At 42.3% G+C, this 17890-nt stretch overlaps 1 protein-coding gene across 1 annotated transcript in view; it reads right to left on the reverse strand.

The window, feature by feature from the left end:
* Prdm6 (PR/SET domain 6) overlaps positions 1-17890 on the reverse strand; it is a 98056-nt gene that overhangs the window by 3868 nt on the left and 76298 nt on the right. Inside the window, exons 5-6 of the mRNA XM_005069115.4 lie at positions 12020-12362; positions 3597-3773 (exon numbers count right to left, since the gene is read on the reverse strand). Coding sequence (XP_005069172.1) covers positions 3597-3773; positions 12020-12362 — 520 coding nt within the window. The remainder of the gene's footprint in view (positions 1-3596; positions 3774-12019; positions 12363-17890) is intronic.

Raw genomic sequence — 17890 nt, forward strand, 5'->3', positions numbered from 1 at the left:
AAATGTCACAAAATGATGTTCTACTACACAGAAAACCTACAAGAATCTTTCTGTGCATCTGCCAGGTGTTGTGAAATGCTTGAACTGGATCAAACTGCCTAAGGCTTCATATACGGTAAATGCTTGAAGTGTCTTTTCAGTTTGCTTTGAGCTTTGTCTACGACTTGCTTAAAAATCGGACATATTTGGGATCTCTAGGGCAAGTCCTGGCCTGAGCATGCAGCTTCCTAGGTGGAAAAATCCCCTACCCCAAACCTTATGAGATCCCATTAAGCACAAGACAGGGAGAAATGAGTCCTCATTGCCAGTCCTCCGGCGCCTCTACCCATCGCTATTAAGTGACAGGGTCTCTCACATCTGCTCCTTGTTCATGACTTTAATTTCACAAAGCAACTAAAAGCCAAAGCCTTTGGTGTAGTCCATTTTTGTTTATTTTTTGTGGGTTGCTTTAGCCTCCACTAACTGCTGACAGGCTCAGAGACTACCTAGAACTTAGGACATAGGTTCTTCCAGGGAGGTTCCTGCTGATCAGATGTGAGGGAAAGCCTACCAGAATTCTAGCTGCACAACACCACTGCTCCTCTGGCTGCTTCAGAAGGCCAGCAGTCTCCTTGTCCTTCAGCCAAGTTCTGAGCAACAGAGGTAAGGATGATGAAAGGCTTTTCCCTGACACAGCAGGCTCGGTCTCTGCTCACCCTGGAGATTTTGAGAAGACCTCCTGAGTCAAGGGGACAATTTGTGGATGGAGCTGAGCCGCTTGGGTCATCTACTTGGAAGTTGCACTGAGCATACAGTTTAGGTTTGTGCATCTTTACAAGATTCTTTGCAGCCTCTGCAACATTGTTTAAGCCAATGCCCATTAGTTGAAGTAGTAAAATTAACTGTGGTGGTGAAACCATTTTTATTGACTAATCTGCAACAAAAAGTTTTTTAATGTTTGTTTTATAAGCTTGTAAAAGGATATCTTCATAATATTTACAAACGTCCATGGGTTAGATATCCACGGGCTGAGTTAGAAGAGTCTCAAACTCCCTTGCAATAGTACAATTCTGAAAGACCTTGTATACACTAAAGGATTTAGCTTTCCATTTCCTAGGAGATGTTTAAATCTCACAGTTTCAAAATCAGCATACACTCAGCTCTCCTCTGGGCATATATACTTGATCATTTTAAATGCCCCAAATATTATAACATATGGCTATTTTGCTAAAAAGCAAGAAGAAAACAGACTGAAACAGCCCGATAGAATGTTATTGAGAAACCTGGCTGCTTTTTGATCTTTTGTTCAGTTGTTTTTCCAGATGAAAGCAGGCATGGACAAAAGAACAACACTGCTGGAACGGAGGGAAAATACTTTCACTAAAGCACTTCAAATATTAGTCTGATGAATTAAAATTAAGTTACAATGGCAACTCTATTGGAAACATGACAAAAACAGGATGTTAAAGAAAAAAATTGAGTGGAATCAACAAGGTTGCACATAAGTAACACCTTAACATTAATAGAAATCTATTTCCCATCTTGACCCTGAAACCACTTCAATTAATTACTAAAATCTATTTACACTGCAACAAGATAAAAATCAATCTGATTGCTGGCACTGAATCTATTTGACTGCCCTCTCTAATATAAGGGACCAATGGGATCCCAAACTCTCAAAGAGGCATAGCTACCTCATACCTCCAGAACAGTGGCCAAGAGAGACTCTGTGAGTCCCTGGGAATCAGACCTCAGTGTGATGACACTATTCGTCAGGCAGTCACAAGCACCTAAGACAGGGGATTTTTTAAGATAGGGAGAAGTCAACTGGCCCCTCAGAAAGGTGGCCTCTTCAAACTACTGCAGCCTCCCAGGATAGAATTTGGTTGGTATATTGTAAGCTTGATTTTAGGTACCATCCTATCCCACTTAGCCCAAAGATTTTATGTGGTAAACAAGTACACAGACACAAATCATTGCTGTCTTTATTATTAATAAAACCAATTAAACCATTAAGGAACATAGTTAACAATGATGGGATAGCTGGAAAGATAGCTCAGCAGGTAAAGGTGCTTGCCACCAAGTCTGACAACCTGAGTTTGAGCCTCAGGACACACATGGTGGAAGGAGGGAACCAATTTGTTTGTACAAGTTGTCTTCTGATCTTGACATGTGTGCGGTAACACATATATACCCACATAAACACACACACGCACGCACGCACACACACACTAATAATCAATGATTTGATAATTTTTAAAAGAATGGTAGGTAGAGGTCAAATACTACAACCTTTTATGAGTCCCTCCCTTGGATGACAGGCCAGTGAGGCAGGCAGGACCCAGAGCAACGGACACTGTTACAATGGACTGTACCCGGCCTTAGAATAAGCACGGAATGGCAAACTACTTGGCTGAATTTGAGCAAGGAGTTTAGTCTCCTACTGACAATCACTTATCACTTGCTGTCCTGCTTGAGCTTGTCCTACAGAAGGCGAATAAGGCTATGGTCATCTGTGTTTTTTACTTTTCTTTCACAAGTACTGAAAGCTAGAACAGCAACGGAGTAGAGATGTAAAAACAACAAGGGAAAAGAGTTCATGAACTCAAGTGTTCTGAAAGCACCAGCCTGATGTGTGCAGGTTCCAAGTCCCTCCCTGCTGTTTGAACTACTGGAAATTCTCCCTTGAATGTCTGTCTGACAAACTCCTGTTGATCCTTTCATATATATATGTTAAACATTGTATCCCATACAGATCTGATGGTTCCATTTCTCTGATACTCCTCAACATTGTACATGTATGTCTTGTTATATTTTTCATAGTTTGTTATAAAATTTATTGATTGTTGATTGGACTTCACCTTAGAGTGTGAGGCCTTCAAAGTCAAGATGAAAAGGGCCTGAGTCTTGACCAATGTAAAAGTAGGCACTTATTCTTATTGAATGAACACTGGATGGATGGATGGATGGATGGATGGATGGATGGATGGATGGATGGATGGATGAGCCATTTTGCATAGTTCAAATATCAGCTGCTTTGATGGATGGACTGTATATTGAAACACAATCTTGCTCAAATGCCCTTACCCACAATCTCTGCACACTGAAAAAGTCAATGTGTCCTTTGCTTTTGCTTTAATGTTCATCAACCTGATGAACTGAGAAGAAACAGTCATTTGCATCCTGTAGGATTCATATTCTCCAAGAGGATTATCCAAGCATCCTAAGCTATTACCACCTTCCTCATAGTTATGGGAGCTTGCTGATAGCCATGAGATCTCAGCATGGCTCCTAAAGAGAATTCAGATGTACAGGTCCACAGGAATTGGAAAGACTACTAAGATTAGTTACTTATTTTACCAACGAGAAAACAGACCCCAGAAGATCATCTCATGTCTGAGGTTGCAAACCTTGAGCCAGGACCAGTGTGTAGCTTTCCTGACTTCTTTTTCCAAACATCAGCCAAGAAACCAAAAAGAACCTCTTATAGCACTGACCTTGTAAGTAGCCTTTCCCACCAGCAGGGCTGAGATGAGCTGAGCAATGCAATGTGTGCCCATGTATCTGCCAGCTCCCAAGAAAGAAAAGAAAAAGATGGACAGCTGGCCACTACTTACTTGAAGGGCTTTTCTCCAGTGTGCGTCCGGATGTGATTGTTGAGAGTGGTGGCCCCAGCAAATGCACGACCGCAGTAGCCACACTTAAACGGCCGGTCACTGGAGTGAGTGACTACATGGTTCCTCAGTTCTGATGGCTGGGAAAAGGACTGGGAGCAGTGACCACACTGGTAGGGTCTGAAACAAATAGAGAATGACTGGTCATGGTGTCCTTTGTTGATGCCTGCTGTGAGGAAAGGGGCTGTGACTTTAGATCAACATTTGCAAAGACTGAGTTTAGAGCGCTGGCCTCTGAGTTCTACCACGTTTTGTCCCAGGAACAAAATTCACAGAGCTGAGGAGACATCAACTCACAAATGAGCATTCCCTTCTGATATTAATGACGGGGATGCCTTTGGGAACTGGCAGCTGAGAGACTGATGAGGCAGAAACTTCCATCTACATATTAGACTGTTTAAAGAACAGTTATTTGCTTGTCTCAATAACCCACCAGCAAATATGGGCATATTTCTGTAAGCTTTACAGACACAAGCATGGGATTAATTAAACCGAACAGTACAAAAGAAAATACATAATTGTCTTGTATGGTTCCATAGTAGCCTTTCCTTTTCAAAGTATGTTAAAATCAATTATCTAGTTTAATCTTTACAGTAACCCTTTGAGTAGGACAAGGAAAACAGTTGCTATTATCACAGTTTTGGTGCAGACAACTGAGAACAAACTGTCCTTAAAGGATATAAAACATCGATGCCAAGGTCATCACAGGGTGTTGGAACCTTATCCAAGTGTCAGGGAAATATGGACAAGTAGCCAAGTTGCGGTAAATACTAAACTGCTTAGGTTTCCAAGATGAACCCGAACTTGCCAGTTGTGTCTCTTTGAAAAAGAAATCCCGACTTCTCACCTATCCCACTTATCCAGGGTCCTGTTCTTTTTTTTATAAAGTGTATGCTGAGTGTCTGCGTGTATGTAACCACATGTGCATCTGGTACTCATGGAGTCCAGAAGAGGGTGGATCTCCTGGAACTGGAATTACAGATGATTGTGAGCTGCCATGTGGGTTCTGAGAACCAAACCCAGGTCCTTTGCAAGAGCAGCAAGTGCTCTTAACCGCTGAGCCATCTCTCCAGCCCCATGAGCCTTGCTCTTGAGTCTACCTCCTCGGCTGGATCTAGTTGCAAGGACTGATTTATGGCAGGAAGAAATGATAAATGTCACTTTGCTTGCAGGGAGGTGACTGTGATAAAAAAGTCAGTGGGAGGAAGTTGGGACAAATACCTGATAACTAGCAAAATTATCAGAGCACACACTTCCAGCTCATGAGAAGTAAATCGATTTCGGGATTTCATAAACCAGATTAAAATTCTGTCAGAAGTTCTTCTGCCTACTTAAGCAGAATGCAGTGAGTGGCAGGAAACCTGAGGAGTTGTCCCTATTCAAAGCTACTTCAAATAATCTCTTGACAGGGCTCTAATTTGCTTATCAAATTTTTTTCAGGAAATTAATAATCTGCCTAGAAGGATTCTCACTGCACTTACAAAGTAAGTGCCTGGTTTGCAGTGCAGACGTTGTAGGCTGCATTTAGGAAGCCAATGGCAAAGGCAGACTTAATTGCTCTGCCATTAACAAATACAGAAGCGCCAATGACCAGACACCAAACTGAAGGACTGGGAGACAATGGTGACCGAGCATGTACAACAATTCAATTAAGTGCGAAATAAAGTGTACCCTCTCATTTGTCAACTGAAGTGCTTAATTGCGGCTACTTGCCTCACTGAACACAAATACTATTATTTTGCCAGGCTTCAGCACACTGAGCACTGATTGTAGAATTTTTTAGCTTGATTAATAGTCCAGCATTGGTCAATAACTCAATACTATACAATTTTAATTACTTGCATTTAGAAATCTATCTAACTGCTCTCAAACAGGTTTCAAAGAAATACATAAGAGCCCTTGGAAAGGAGTTTATCAAGCTTGACAAATTGCACACGCATTTTATTATAATTATAAAATAATGCTTGAAAGACCATTAGAATTGCCTACAGAGGAAAATATCCTCCTGGCAAATCTATTCTTGGCAGTAAATGTTGACCTTAAAAAGAGTTCTCAAAAAATAGTTCTCTGGGGATAGAATTTTTTTACATGCTATTGAGGATCATAAACAAAATAATATATTAATATATGCTATATTCACTGACAATTGATTTTTCTAATAGTGAAGGGACCATTAACATTTATTAGCCTCTGGTTATCTATTTTTAATAGCTATCACTATAAACAATAAGCCGCTAAATAAAACCAATTAATCTTTTCACTTTTTTTCTAGCCCTTCTGTCAAAAGTTGGGGTGATTTATTTCCTGCAGTCAGAAGTCAACCTGTCCTTTTTATGCTGATAGTCACTGTGGCAAAGATTCGCAGAGACATGTGAAAGGCTGATGTTGAGTTCTGTCATCAAGGGAAATGGATTAAATCTTAGAGCATCATTTCTGCTCAGGACCAGCCAGAGAGTACTTGCTAGGGATTCAGTGGCTGTGTGAACTGTTTTTAAAAGTTATCATTTAAGACACGCGTGTGTGTGTGTGTGTGTGTGAGTGTGCGTGCGTGCGTGTCTGTCTGTCTGTCTGTCTGTGTGTCTGTGTGTATGCGCATGCGTAGATGAGTATGGAGGAGTACCTGTGGTTGTCATCAAATTCCCTGGAGCTGTAGTTACAGTCAATTGTGAGCTATCCAATATGGGTGCTGGGAACCAAACTTGGGGTCCTCTGGAAGAGCAAGCACTCTCCCCCACTGAGTCATTTCCCCAGCCACTATGACCCAGTTTTAAAAACTACATGGAACACAGCTTTGGCCAAACAGAAGTGCTGGAATAGAAAAGTTGAATTCATCTTTAGCCTCTCACTCCAGCCAGCTATGGGATGTGGGTAAGGCACTCAGCTCCACTGACCTCTGGTCACATTCGCTTGGAAAGGGAACAAATTCCCCTGGGCGCTCTTTCATATAACATCATGTTTTCTTCCTACCTCAGGGAAAGCGGCCAATGTCCCCCAAAGATGCTTGTGAGTCACAGTGTCACCAATGTGATGCCACCTTGCACGAGTGTTACAGCTAGCTCCCTGCATATGGAAGAGTCCCGCCCTCCCTCCCAGTCACTGTCCCTTTCTGTGTGTGTATGTAAACTCTAAAACATGAACAATCTTAAAGCTTTGATAAAAGTTTGGGAATTTGAATAACAAGAAGATCTTGTATCAAAATGTAGGTACAAACCTTGCTTTAATAGATTTCACAAAGCAAAATTATACCCTTTTACTTTTAGGTACAGTTCAGTGATTTCAGAGCATTTACTGACATTCATTTTGGCAGACCCTAATTCTATTAATGTGAGGATTTGGGTCTTCCCTCAGTTCTCGTTACCGTAACAGTCTCTAACCGTCTAGAAATGTAGAGAAAGTGTAAGTCATAAGTATAAAAGTTGTGCCTGGGCTACACAGCACGACCTTGTCTCAAATAAAAACAAATAATACCAAAGAAGCCAGGAGAGGTAGCACACACCTTCACTTGAGAGACAGAAGCAGGCAGATCTCTGTGAGGTCCAGGACAATCTGTTCTACATGGTGAGTTCCAAGATACCCAAAGAAAACAAAAGCCCACAGAAGGTACGTAGTTAAAAATGATGCTCTTTTAAACTTCATGCTCTTCCATTTTCAGAGTTTCTTTTAAAAAATGAGTAAAAGAGACCAGGACTGCCATTGCAGGCCTGTAAATGATGCCACGTGTCAGACTAATACAGGAGGATTGTAAACTCAAGATCTACCTGTGCTACAGAGCAAGTTCAAGACCAACCTGGTCAACTTACTGAGACACTATCTTAGAAAAACAAACAGTAAAGTGGCTGAGAATATCAGCCAGGCATAGGGCCCTTGTTCAATCCCCAATACTTGTGGAGAAGGAGGAAAGTGATCAAAACATAAATTCTGAAAATGATTGTAGTTAAAATATAAATGCAGATATAGGAATACATTAAAAACAGAGACAGATCATTTCCAGGGAATCCTAGAAAGTAACACAGGAAAAAATTTACAATTTGCATGGCACTAATCCAGACCCCCCTGAACCTGGGTTTCAGAGAGGAGGCCTCGACAATCTATGGGACCTCGGATAGTAGATCAGTATTTATCCCTGGCACACAAATGGACTTTGGGAGCCCACTCCACATGGAGGGAGGCTCTCTCAGCCTGGACACATGAGGGAAGGCCTAGGCCCTTCCCAGGATGATATGACAGACTTTGAAAATCCCCCATGGAAGGCCTTACCCTCCCCTGGGAAGCAGAGGGGGGCTGGAGTAGGGTGCTGGGGAAGTTGGGGGGAGGGGAGGGAGAGGGAGCTGGGAGTAACATGTGTAAAAAGTTAAATAAAAAATTACAATTTCTTTTGGAACAACTGGCCCCAGGAGTTTAGAATATGGATGCATATTTCAAAAGCCATATCTCAAGCTACCCAGAGGAACTTCAGAATACAGAGTAAGTTGCCAGTACCAACATTTCCCCTAAATTTTTGGAAGGGGGCTGTGTGTGTGTGTGTGTGTGTGTGTGTGTGTGTGTGTACATGCACGTATGTGGTAGCCTGAGGTCAGCCACAGGTATTACCCTTTTTTTTCCACCTTTTCTTCTTTGAGGCAGCCTGTCACTGGTACCCAAGCCTCACTGATTAAGCAAGGTTTCAGTCTATGCCTCCCTAGTACTGAGATAATCATGTGTGCCACCATGTCCAGGTTTTTATGTGGGAGCTGATGATGGAACTCAGGTCCTCATGCTTGCATGGCAGGCACTTCACTACCCAAACCCCAGCACCTCCATTAATTTTCCAAAGTCTGGCAACATTAAAGTTATCAAACTTTTGAATAGGCTCCATCTTAACTCTAAAATTGCATCTCCGTTTGCTGTGTCATACCAGAAAAGCACATATGGATAGACATCCGTGAGTGTTGTGCTCCACAGGGTCCAGGATCTTACATCATTGCATTTGGGAAGCATATTTCAAAAGTACTTGGTCCTCCCAACTCACCATGCACGTATAGCCTCCCATCATTTTCAAAGCAAACCCAGAGGAATAGCATCTCACAGTGCACAGCTTTGTGGAGCTGGGAGCTGGGTGGGACCTAAAGCAGGGAGGTAAAGGGTGGAGATTGTCTAAAGCTGCATGACCTGATAAAGGGCTGCTAGCTACGCGGAGCAGCTTAGCATTTAAACAGTGATTCGTACAACTGAGAAACTCAAGTACTATTTTGCTTAATTTCCATTAGCAGAGATTGAAATAGCTTCATGTGGCTGGTACAACACAGGAAAATTCGAGCTCTGTGAGAAACTAGAAAGTGCTACCTACACATTTACAAAATAACTGAGAAGGACAACGTGTGGGTGGATTTACTTAGCATAAATCAACACTGGTAGATTTTTAAGCAGAAAGAAAGCAGTGAGACCATTGTGCTCATCTCCTGATAGTCTCTGTCACTGGTGGCTCCTCTGCCAAAGATTACGCCAGTAAAATGTGCAATTCATTTGCTTTGAATCTGTAGTTGGTTTGGTGAACATAGGAAAGGATGAAACATTTAACAAAATTAAGTGTGGTTTCGTTTTAAATTATTAATCCTCCTTTGATTTTTCTTTTATAGCATGAAAAACTTCTAGGATAAAAGTTGTTCAGTTGGCTCTCCTTATATGTTGGTCTCTAATCAACAGATTCAACCAATTAGAAGCAGAAAACTACTCCAAAAAAGTAACGTGCCTGCATGGAATATGTGTAGACTTTTCATGACAGTAGTCCTAAACAATAGAGGATAACAATTATTTACATGGTATTTACAACTGTTTGAAATATTATGAGTGATTTAAAGATGATTTAAAGTATACAGGATCATATGCATAGGTCATCTGCAAATTCCACACCTTAATGTAAGGAACTTGAGCATAGAGTTTGATATTGGTAGGGGTTCTACACAGGTATAGAGTCATGTGGCCATGGATGAGTGGGCACAAACCGCCAAAGACAAATGGCAAGCTGTGAAACTAGTCACCAAAGAATAAATGCATATTTAACAGTGGTATGCCTCCACACACATTACAGGTAAGTTTCAAAATTTAGCAACCATCGTGAACAAATGTGATGTCCACATCATGTTTATTGACTTCTTGACTTTTCTCCTATTTAGCTTTTCCTTGTGTGGCTAGGAATGTTAGAGAGTATCTCCCTGTCTCCAAAGTCCTACAGGATAAAAATAAATTATTCATCTAGAATGAAATTAATAGATAAGATGACTAGGGGTCTGCCTTTATTTCATCATATTCAAAAACCATCTCAGAATGATGATGTAATTCAACCCTCTCCTGTTGTTACTAAGAAACATTGCACCAGATTACATTGTCTTAAAGAGTCTGACTTTCTTCAAGTCTTGATTATTAACTTTAACTTATTAATGAATGATGTCAATTACCTCTCATGTCTTCACCAACAAAGCACGGGGAAGAATCAAGAACCCATTTCCTAAATAATATGGTCACTCTGGTCATTAACACTTATTACTTCACCTCATCTGAGAAGACTTTCCCCTACCACTTCTGGGTGCTGAGTCACTGAACCTATCAGGATCATACCATCTGGGGATCTCCCAGTCACACTAAATTTGCTTACAATCATCACTGACCTTAACAATCTCCCCTGAAGGTATTTTGTGCTTGTAAGCTAAAACTGTTTAGTTTTCATAGATGTATTAAATTATAGTGCTAGTATTTTATAGGACAAACTTAAGAAAGATTTAAACCATACACACAAGTTTCTGGGAATAACTTGGGCCACACAAAACAGGTTTGTTGTTAGTGTCTATTTACCATACAATATCTTCATTGCTTTTGTGTCATTGTGTGTAAAATCATATCACACCCAAAGATCTAGAAACGTTACACAATAGTTCTTTGCAAATAATAAACCCATACACCTGAACTCACTTTTTATAAGGTTTTTAAATGCACCTTTGGCCTTGAAATGTAAGCTAAGAAAGACACATATTGGGACTCTATACACCTGTGAACTTTTAAGAAAAGCCTTTCTGCATGGGAGAGAGAAGAAAAAAAAAACCACATTCCAACTTTTATATTTCACCTCCACAGCACAAGTGTGTTGCTGAGCACCTAGACACAGATGACTTAGCCCCAAGGTAAATGTTTCCATATTGATTAGTCACAGGAATGCTTGAAGCTAAGTCACCAGTTTCTAGAATGACTGGAATAAAAAATGTGTACAGATGTAAATGTGTACAAATACCCTGAAAGTAAGATTAGAAAATACCAACCCCTTCTACCACACTGCCACCCCGTGTCCTTCACTTGGGTCTCTCCGGCATGCTGCTGTTTGCTGCAGAACTAAGAGGGGAGAGTTGAGTGCACGCATTATGAGGCAAAGAGTTGCATTGTTTGTTAATGCTGAGTGGCAAAATTAAGAAACCAGCTCAGGAACCCTGCCTCCAAATGCCCAATCCTATCCCTTGAAATTATTTTTGACTTTTATATTCAAGGTGAATTTTTTTTTCTAGTCTATTCTTGGGTATTTTGGTTTTAATCAAGTTCTCATAGGACGTGGAGAGATAAAACACAGGCAGCCTTCTTATTGAATTAATTTGATCTTTGTCTTTTGAGCTCCCAGCTATCAAGACTGTCAAATAAACCAGTTTTGATTCATAAATAATAGTTCCATTATATCTACTGGGCCACTCGTCAGAGTACCTGAAATTTTAATTCACTTGTTCAGCTAAATTTCATCCTCAGTTCATGGCCATAAAATTCCGTATTGACAAACTCTCAAACCAACTTTGACTCTGAGGTATCTAGTCAACATTTTTCTTCTGTGTGGATATTAGTTTATTGAATAAGTGGCGTCTGTTTTCCTCCACATCACTAGCCGAGTGGGTATTTCCTTTTGACAGGTTTGCAGGATTTATGGGTTTGCATGCTCCGAAGAAAAATAGTACTAAGCAAAAAATTCCAATTCATTACCTCTTAGTACTTAATTAAGTTCATACTCACGGCACACTGGAGGTGAACTCTGAAATGGCTGTGACAGCCGGCCGGCGGCCAGCTATATTATCTTTGGAAGACAGAGGGGATTCTGATTATCCTGACCTCATTCTCCACCCCTGATATTCATAAATGTTCCTTCTCTTCTGCCCCCCTTTAAACCTGGATGTAACTGGATAGCGAGCGCAGACGCCTCTTAGCAAACACCAACCTGTCTGTGCAGCCTTCACAAAGGATGGAGACCCCACTGAGACCTAACCCAACTCTGGGACCTTCCATTCCAGCCTGAGGGCGGGACACCTCTAAGCAGCGGCTTTCTCCCAAAGTGCTGCAGGAAGGCAAGCCCCAGGCCTCACCTGTCGGGGTTCTGTGTGCACACATGCATCTGCAGCAGGATGCGCTGTGTGAAAGTCTTGAAGCACTGGCCGCACTTCCAAAGGTGCCAGTCGCTGAACTCCGAGTGCAGCTGGCTGGTGGAGGTTGGGCTCGCCAGCACCCGCTGATTCTTCACGTTGATTTGGTTAAACCCTGCCTCGATGGGCCCAGATTTATCCAGGAGGGTGAAATTTCTGCTGCAGGGAGTCTGTGGGAAAACCACGGAGCGCTGCTGGCCAGAGGGAGAAAGCTTGCTGCTTTTGTTGAAGGGCTGCAGGGCGTCTTGTCGGCACATGGCTTCCATTACCGTGGAAGGAACATTCACTAGAACAGAAAGAGTTTCGAGGAGGTCAGTTTCGCCAGCCCTTAAATAAACCACAATAACACATACTTCAAAGCATCCCTAGTAAACAAGCATGTGAAATTCTGTTTTCCTGGCCCCCAACATAAGATCATTTGGGGGAAGATCAAGCTTATCAAAAATTAATAACTCACCCAATGGCAGTTTATTAAGCAACTAGCGTGTGTTCAGTGCTGTTCTTGTACAGTCTTTGCCTGTAACATTCACACAATTATGACTTGAGCTATACGGGACTCACGCTGCACACTGCTTAGAGACCTTCAGATGTGAGAGACAGAGGGTGAGCAGGTGGTGCCCAGAAATGGTGGGTCCCAGGGTCTTAGGTAGTAAATGCCAAGGCCTCCTCAAAGGCCTTTCCAGAACAAGACAGGTGTTAGCCATGGAGCTGACTGAAGAGCTAAGGGGAGGAGAGCTACCTTGGGGACAGGAGAAGCCTGGCAGGTTAGCAAGAGAGACAGGCTGCCCCAGCGGGTGTGGGATTCTGGCCACTGTGAGAAGGGAGAGAAAACACAGAACTCAGGTGTCTTAAATTAATTTGTAAATTTATTTAAGGCCCAGGTAATAGACACAGGCTGGTTTTGAACAGAGCAGGATGAATCCACTCAGATTTCGGGAAGGACTTGAGAGAGGAATGACTGACAGATGGATAGAGGAAGGAGAAAGCAACAGTTATGGAGCTTGAAGATAGAGCTTTGAAATCACGAAGACCTAGGCTCCTGCCTTGACTCTGGATTTCGTTAAAGATGGCGATGTGAGGCAACTTATTCAACCCTTTCTCCATAGGTAAAATTAGGTGTGATATCAAAGAGTTCACCACAAGGCCTGGTGTCAACAGCAATCTTTTGTTATAGGAAGAGACAAGATTGGAATAAGGGAGATAGTTCTTGCTGGGTGGCAAAGTTGAAGAGAAGGAAGACATATAAAAGGTTTCTTTATGGGAGAAATCTAAATCCTTGAAGTTTATTGTTCTTTAAAGTTTTATTTTATTTTATTTTTGACCGGGTATCATTCAGTAGCCTCAGCTGGCCTCAAGCTCACAGTGATCTGCCCACCTTGAGGTACTAGGATTCAGTGTAAGCCACCACTCCTGGTTTCTTTTTTCAATACTTTATTGTGTTAACAATATTTATTCAGCATTAACTGGTCATTCCATGGGTCTAAAGGCAAGTAGAATCTATGCAAAATGCCTACTATGTCCACAAGTATATAATTATTGGCCATTTCAGGAGTCAAAGAGATTAACAACTATATAGTAATCAGAAGATTAAGGGGGTATTTGCCCTTTGATCCTAGCACTGGGGAGGGGGGTGAGGGATGGATCTCTGTGAGTTCTAAGCCAGCCTGATCTACATAACAAGTTCCAGGCCAATACAGTGAAAGACCTTGTCTGAAAATATGTAAAATTTTGAAGATGATTGGCAAAGATTGGTGATGGTAAGAAGCAAAGCCATGCATGCTATAGTTACTGATATGGCTACTGACACTGCCTCAGAACTATGGTGGGAAGCAAACTGGGAGCTGTCTTGTCCTCACCACAGCCCGTGGCTAAGCTTCCTTCACCACATGAGCATCGTCAACTTTAAAAGAAGCCGTAGAGATGTGGGAACCAGGACACTCTGGAAGGAGACAGGTGGATGGCACATGTGGGTTCAGGGTTGCTAAGGTGTTACCTGAGGTCATCTGCAGAATCACATGACCAACAAGTCTAACAGAGGGAGCAGTCTTGTCTATGGTAACTGAAGCAGAGCTCATCTCATCCCAGACAAGACCACCTCCAAGTTCTGGAAAGACCCTGTCTGGAGAGACTCGCTGGCTACTCAGCAGCAGTGTTACAGAGGATTTTTAAAATTCCAGTGAGTCTCTCAGAAGGGCCTGTGGTAAAGTCAGGTCTGAGAATCACTGACCTGAGCTGGCCCCACCTCATTATAGGTGGCAAACAGTAGCCCAACAAGTCACAGCAGGTTGCTTGGCATGGCCTATCAGATAAGGACAGACCTAAGCTATAAGCTTTAGCTTTCTGGGTTCCAGAAAATTTCATTTTTGATTCATATGTATAAGCTCTCTGCTCACTAGCTGTGTTTCAAGGCCACTTTATGGGTGGTACAGTGTTTTATGTGTGTGCCTTATACCTGCTACATATATGTGTATGTCTGTATTCAAATTATATATATAAAAGTCATGTATCATTTGACCTCTTGAGGCAAAAATCAATGTGGAGTTTATAGACATTTTTAAGAGCTAAAAAAAAACCAAAAAAACAAAAACTTTTCTTTGCATTACTTCTTAAGCAGACTCTAAGAGATAAGGAAAAATACTTTGCCATCTTTAATAAAAAGGAAAGCAGCATTTTCAGAGGTTGGGATGGAGCCCATTTGTTTGGCATTTTCATTGTTAACCCAGGAAGGGCTAGAGCACAGAGAAACCACGAGTGTTCAGGCAACAGTAAACTCTTGCCAACCAGCATGCTCAGAAGGGATGCAAAGAGGAAGGAAGGGTGGGAAAATGGAGAGGCCGTAAACACGCAGAAGAGCAGCGCACCTGGACCAAGCTTTTTAAACCCTAAAGCCACACAATCTTTTTTTTCCTCTTTTGGTTTTTCAAGGTAGGGTTCCTCTGTGTAGCTTTCGAGCCTGTCCTGTAGACCAGGCTGTCCGGGAATGCACAGAGATCCACCTGCCTCTGCCTCCCAAGTGCTGGGATTAAAGGCATGCACCACCACCGCCCAGCTAAGGCCACACAATCTTCATATAGAATAGATTCATGGGCCAATGAATTTTTATAAGCTTAAGGATCAATGTCAAGGGAAAAAAATCAAATGTATGTATCTAAAAGTTTGTATAATAATTAGAGATATATATATGTATGTGGGTGAATATAATAAGCAGTATTTGGGTAGTAAAAATGAAGGTAACTGGAATAAGATTATTTTCCATCTATTATTTTATTTTTTGAGATATCATAACACAAATCTAAAACACTTCCCACCTGAAGGAAGCAACACACTCCTATTCTGCCCTAAGTGTGGTCCTCCATTGTGTTTATAAAGTAATTCAGTCTTAGTAAATGAGGCTGAGCAAATGATTTATAAGAGAGAGGGGAAATGAAAATTTTCACAGAAGCAATCGTTTGACGTCTAGCTGTTCTGTGGAGCCCTACACAGTTGGTAGAGTGCTTGCCTACCATAAACAAATGCTTAGGTTCAATCCCCAACATGCTCATAAAACTAGGTTAGGTGGCACATGTCTATAAACTCAGCACTTCGAGGTGAATGCAGGAGGATCAGAAGTTCAAGGTCATCCTCAGCTACATACCAAGTTTGGACAACTAGGGCTGCATGAGATCCTATTTGGGAAACACAATAATCATTATATGAGCTGAAGACTACCTGAGGTGCATAGCAGTCCATATTAAAGAGCTGCTTATTTGGCAGAAGAGTCCCTGTAAGTCTAAAAGAGTTTTGAACCAGATCTGGAGGGGACCAGATGTTTGCTTTCAGGGTATCATCAATCCACATTGACCACTGTGTATCATATGCTCCTAGTACTTTTGCAAAAAGCCAATAGGATGCCAAACATGGTGGTGTGGACTTATAATACCAGGCAGTTGGGAAGCTGAGGCAAGATCAGTAACTTAGGGTCAATGAAGGCTTTCTTGAAAAAGTAGGAACAGAGGGGGAGAAGGTTGAGTGGAGGACAGACAAAAACCAGAGAAAGAGAGAATGTACTTAGATGCCTGAAGAGACGAAAATATATTTCTGGATGAGTAGTTAAGAATTTGTCAACATCCTTCATTATCTATTGGCTAGAGATTTGTATGCCTATAATACTTTTATGACTTTGATCTATGAGCCCAAACTATCTGTTGATAAAACAAGTGGATAAACAGGGCTAAAATAAGCAAATAAGTGAGATTTCACTCTGACTGTGATGACACTAAAGTGGTTGCTTCATGGTGCAGGCTTGAGTGGACTGTGTAACCCTGATCAGGACGGTGGCAACAGAGATGAGAACACACGAGGAACACACACAGCAGGGCTTGGTGACAGATATGAGGGTGATGTGTCAAGGTTTCTAGAAAACACAGTTGGATGGCTGGAAGTGAGCACTGTTAAACTGGGGGGAGAGAAAGACTGTGGGAATGAACATAATGCCTTTAGTCACAGCACACTGAGGGTGAGATTCCCATGTAGGACTGAAGTGAAGATGCTGAGGAGACCATTGCATAGTTGAGGCTGGGAGTCACTGAAGTCTAAGCTGAAAAGAGAGACCCCACACAAAAGAAGATACAGACCCAAGAGTACCTGAGAAACAGACTCTGGAAGAGATTTTGGAGATGTGGGGGCCCTCTTAGCCTTTAGGTTGAGATCAAGTGTGGAGTTCCATGTGGGGGGAGTATTGGGGACTCATTGGAGCATCAACACGCATTAGAGAGTGAGCAAAGTGGGAGAGGGGCAAGTAAAGATGGATGAGCTCTGGGGCTGGAATATCTCCAAAGTTACCCTGTCTGGGAAAGCCGCCAGTCCGTTATGCCTCCACACCGACCAGTCACGTCATGTGGACCACAATCCAGTTAGAAGTGCGCTGTGGTCAAGAGTGCAGATGCAGGTGCTGAAGACAAGACCATCTGAGAGATGGCCCCATCCCATGGGTCCAAGAGCTAGGAGTGTGAGCAATGATGCCATATAGCAAGATGTGCCAGTGTGGCACACAACACTCTCGGGTGACAACAAAACAACCTCTCTCCATTATTTCCCTTCCTCCTTTGCCATTCTTCTCAGAGGCAATGGGTGGCTACCTTTGTTAAAGATGAAAAGGTGTCCCTGTAGGATTGTCTTCTTCAAGTGGGTGTGCGTGTGTGTGTGTGTGTGTGTGTGTGTACATGAAAGCTGGAGGACAAACTTGGCGTCATGCCTCAGGTACCATCCACCTTTTTTTCCACAGACAGGGTCATTCAGCTAGACTGGCCAGCAGGCCCTATGGGCCCACTTGTCTCTGTCTCTCCAGCTCTGAGATGACAAGTGTGTAGCATCATGTCCAGCTCCAGTGAGGTCCTAGAACCTAACTCAGGTCCTCATGCTTGCAAGGCACTGATCCATCTCCCCAGCCTTAGGCCAATTTTTGTATTAGGTTCTTGACCTGGAGTTTTTATTTCTGGAAGTTAGTATAAAATTCAAGGCCCACACCATTCTATAGCTATAGCAAGGTAATACTGTGTCTCGAGATGGACAGTTTCTTGGCCTCAGGGCTTGAAGTCAACATTCTTCTAGTCTCCTTGCTAGTCGCAGACTTGTGTAAGGAGTCCAATCCCAGAGTCTGTCCATGTGTAGGGATGGATGCTCTTGCTCCTCTTGGCCATATTCAACGTAGCACCCTCAGCTCAGGGGCTCTGCTCTAGCTACGCAGAGAGGCGCCTTCGGTGAGTTGTATGCTTAAGTTGTATACTAATGGGTCTTCTTCTGTCCTCCAAAGCTGGTAGAGACTTGTGGTTCTGC

The sequence above is a fragment of the Mesocricetus auratus genome, unplaced genomic scaffold (genome assembly GCF_017639785.1).
Source record: "Mesocricetus auratus isolate SY011 unplaced genomic scaffold, BCM_Maur_2.0 Super-Scaffold_6730, whole genome shotgun sequence".
Taxonomy (NCBI): Eukaryota; Metazoa; Chordata; class Mammalia; order Rodentia; family Cricetidae; genus Mesocricetus; species Mesocricetus auratus.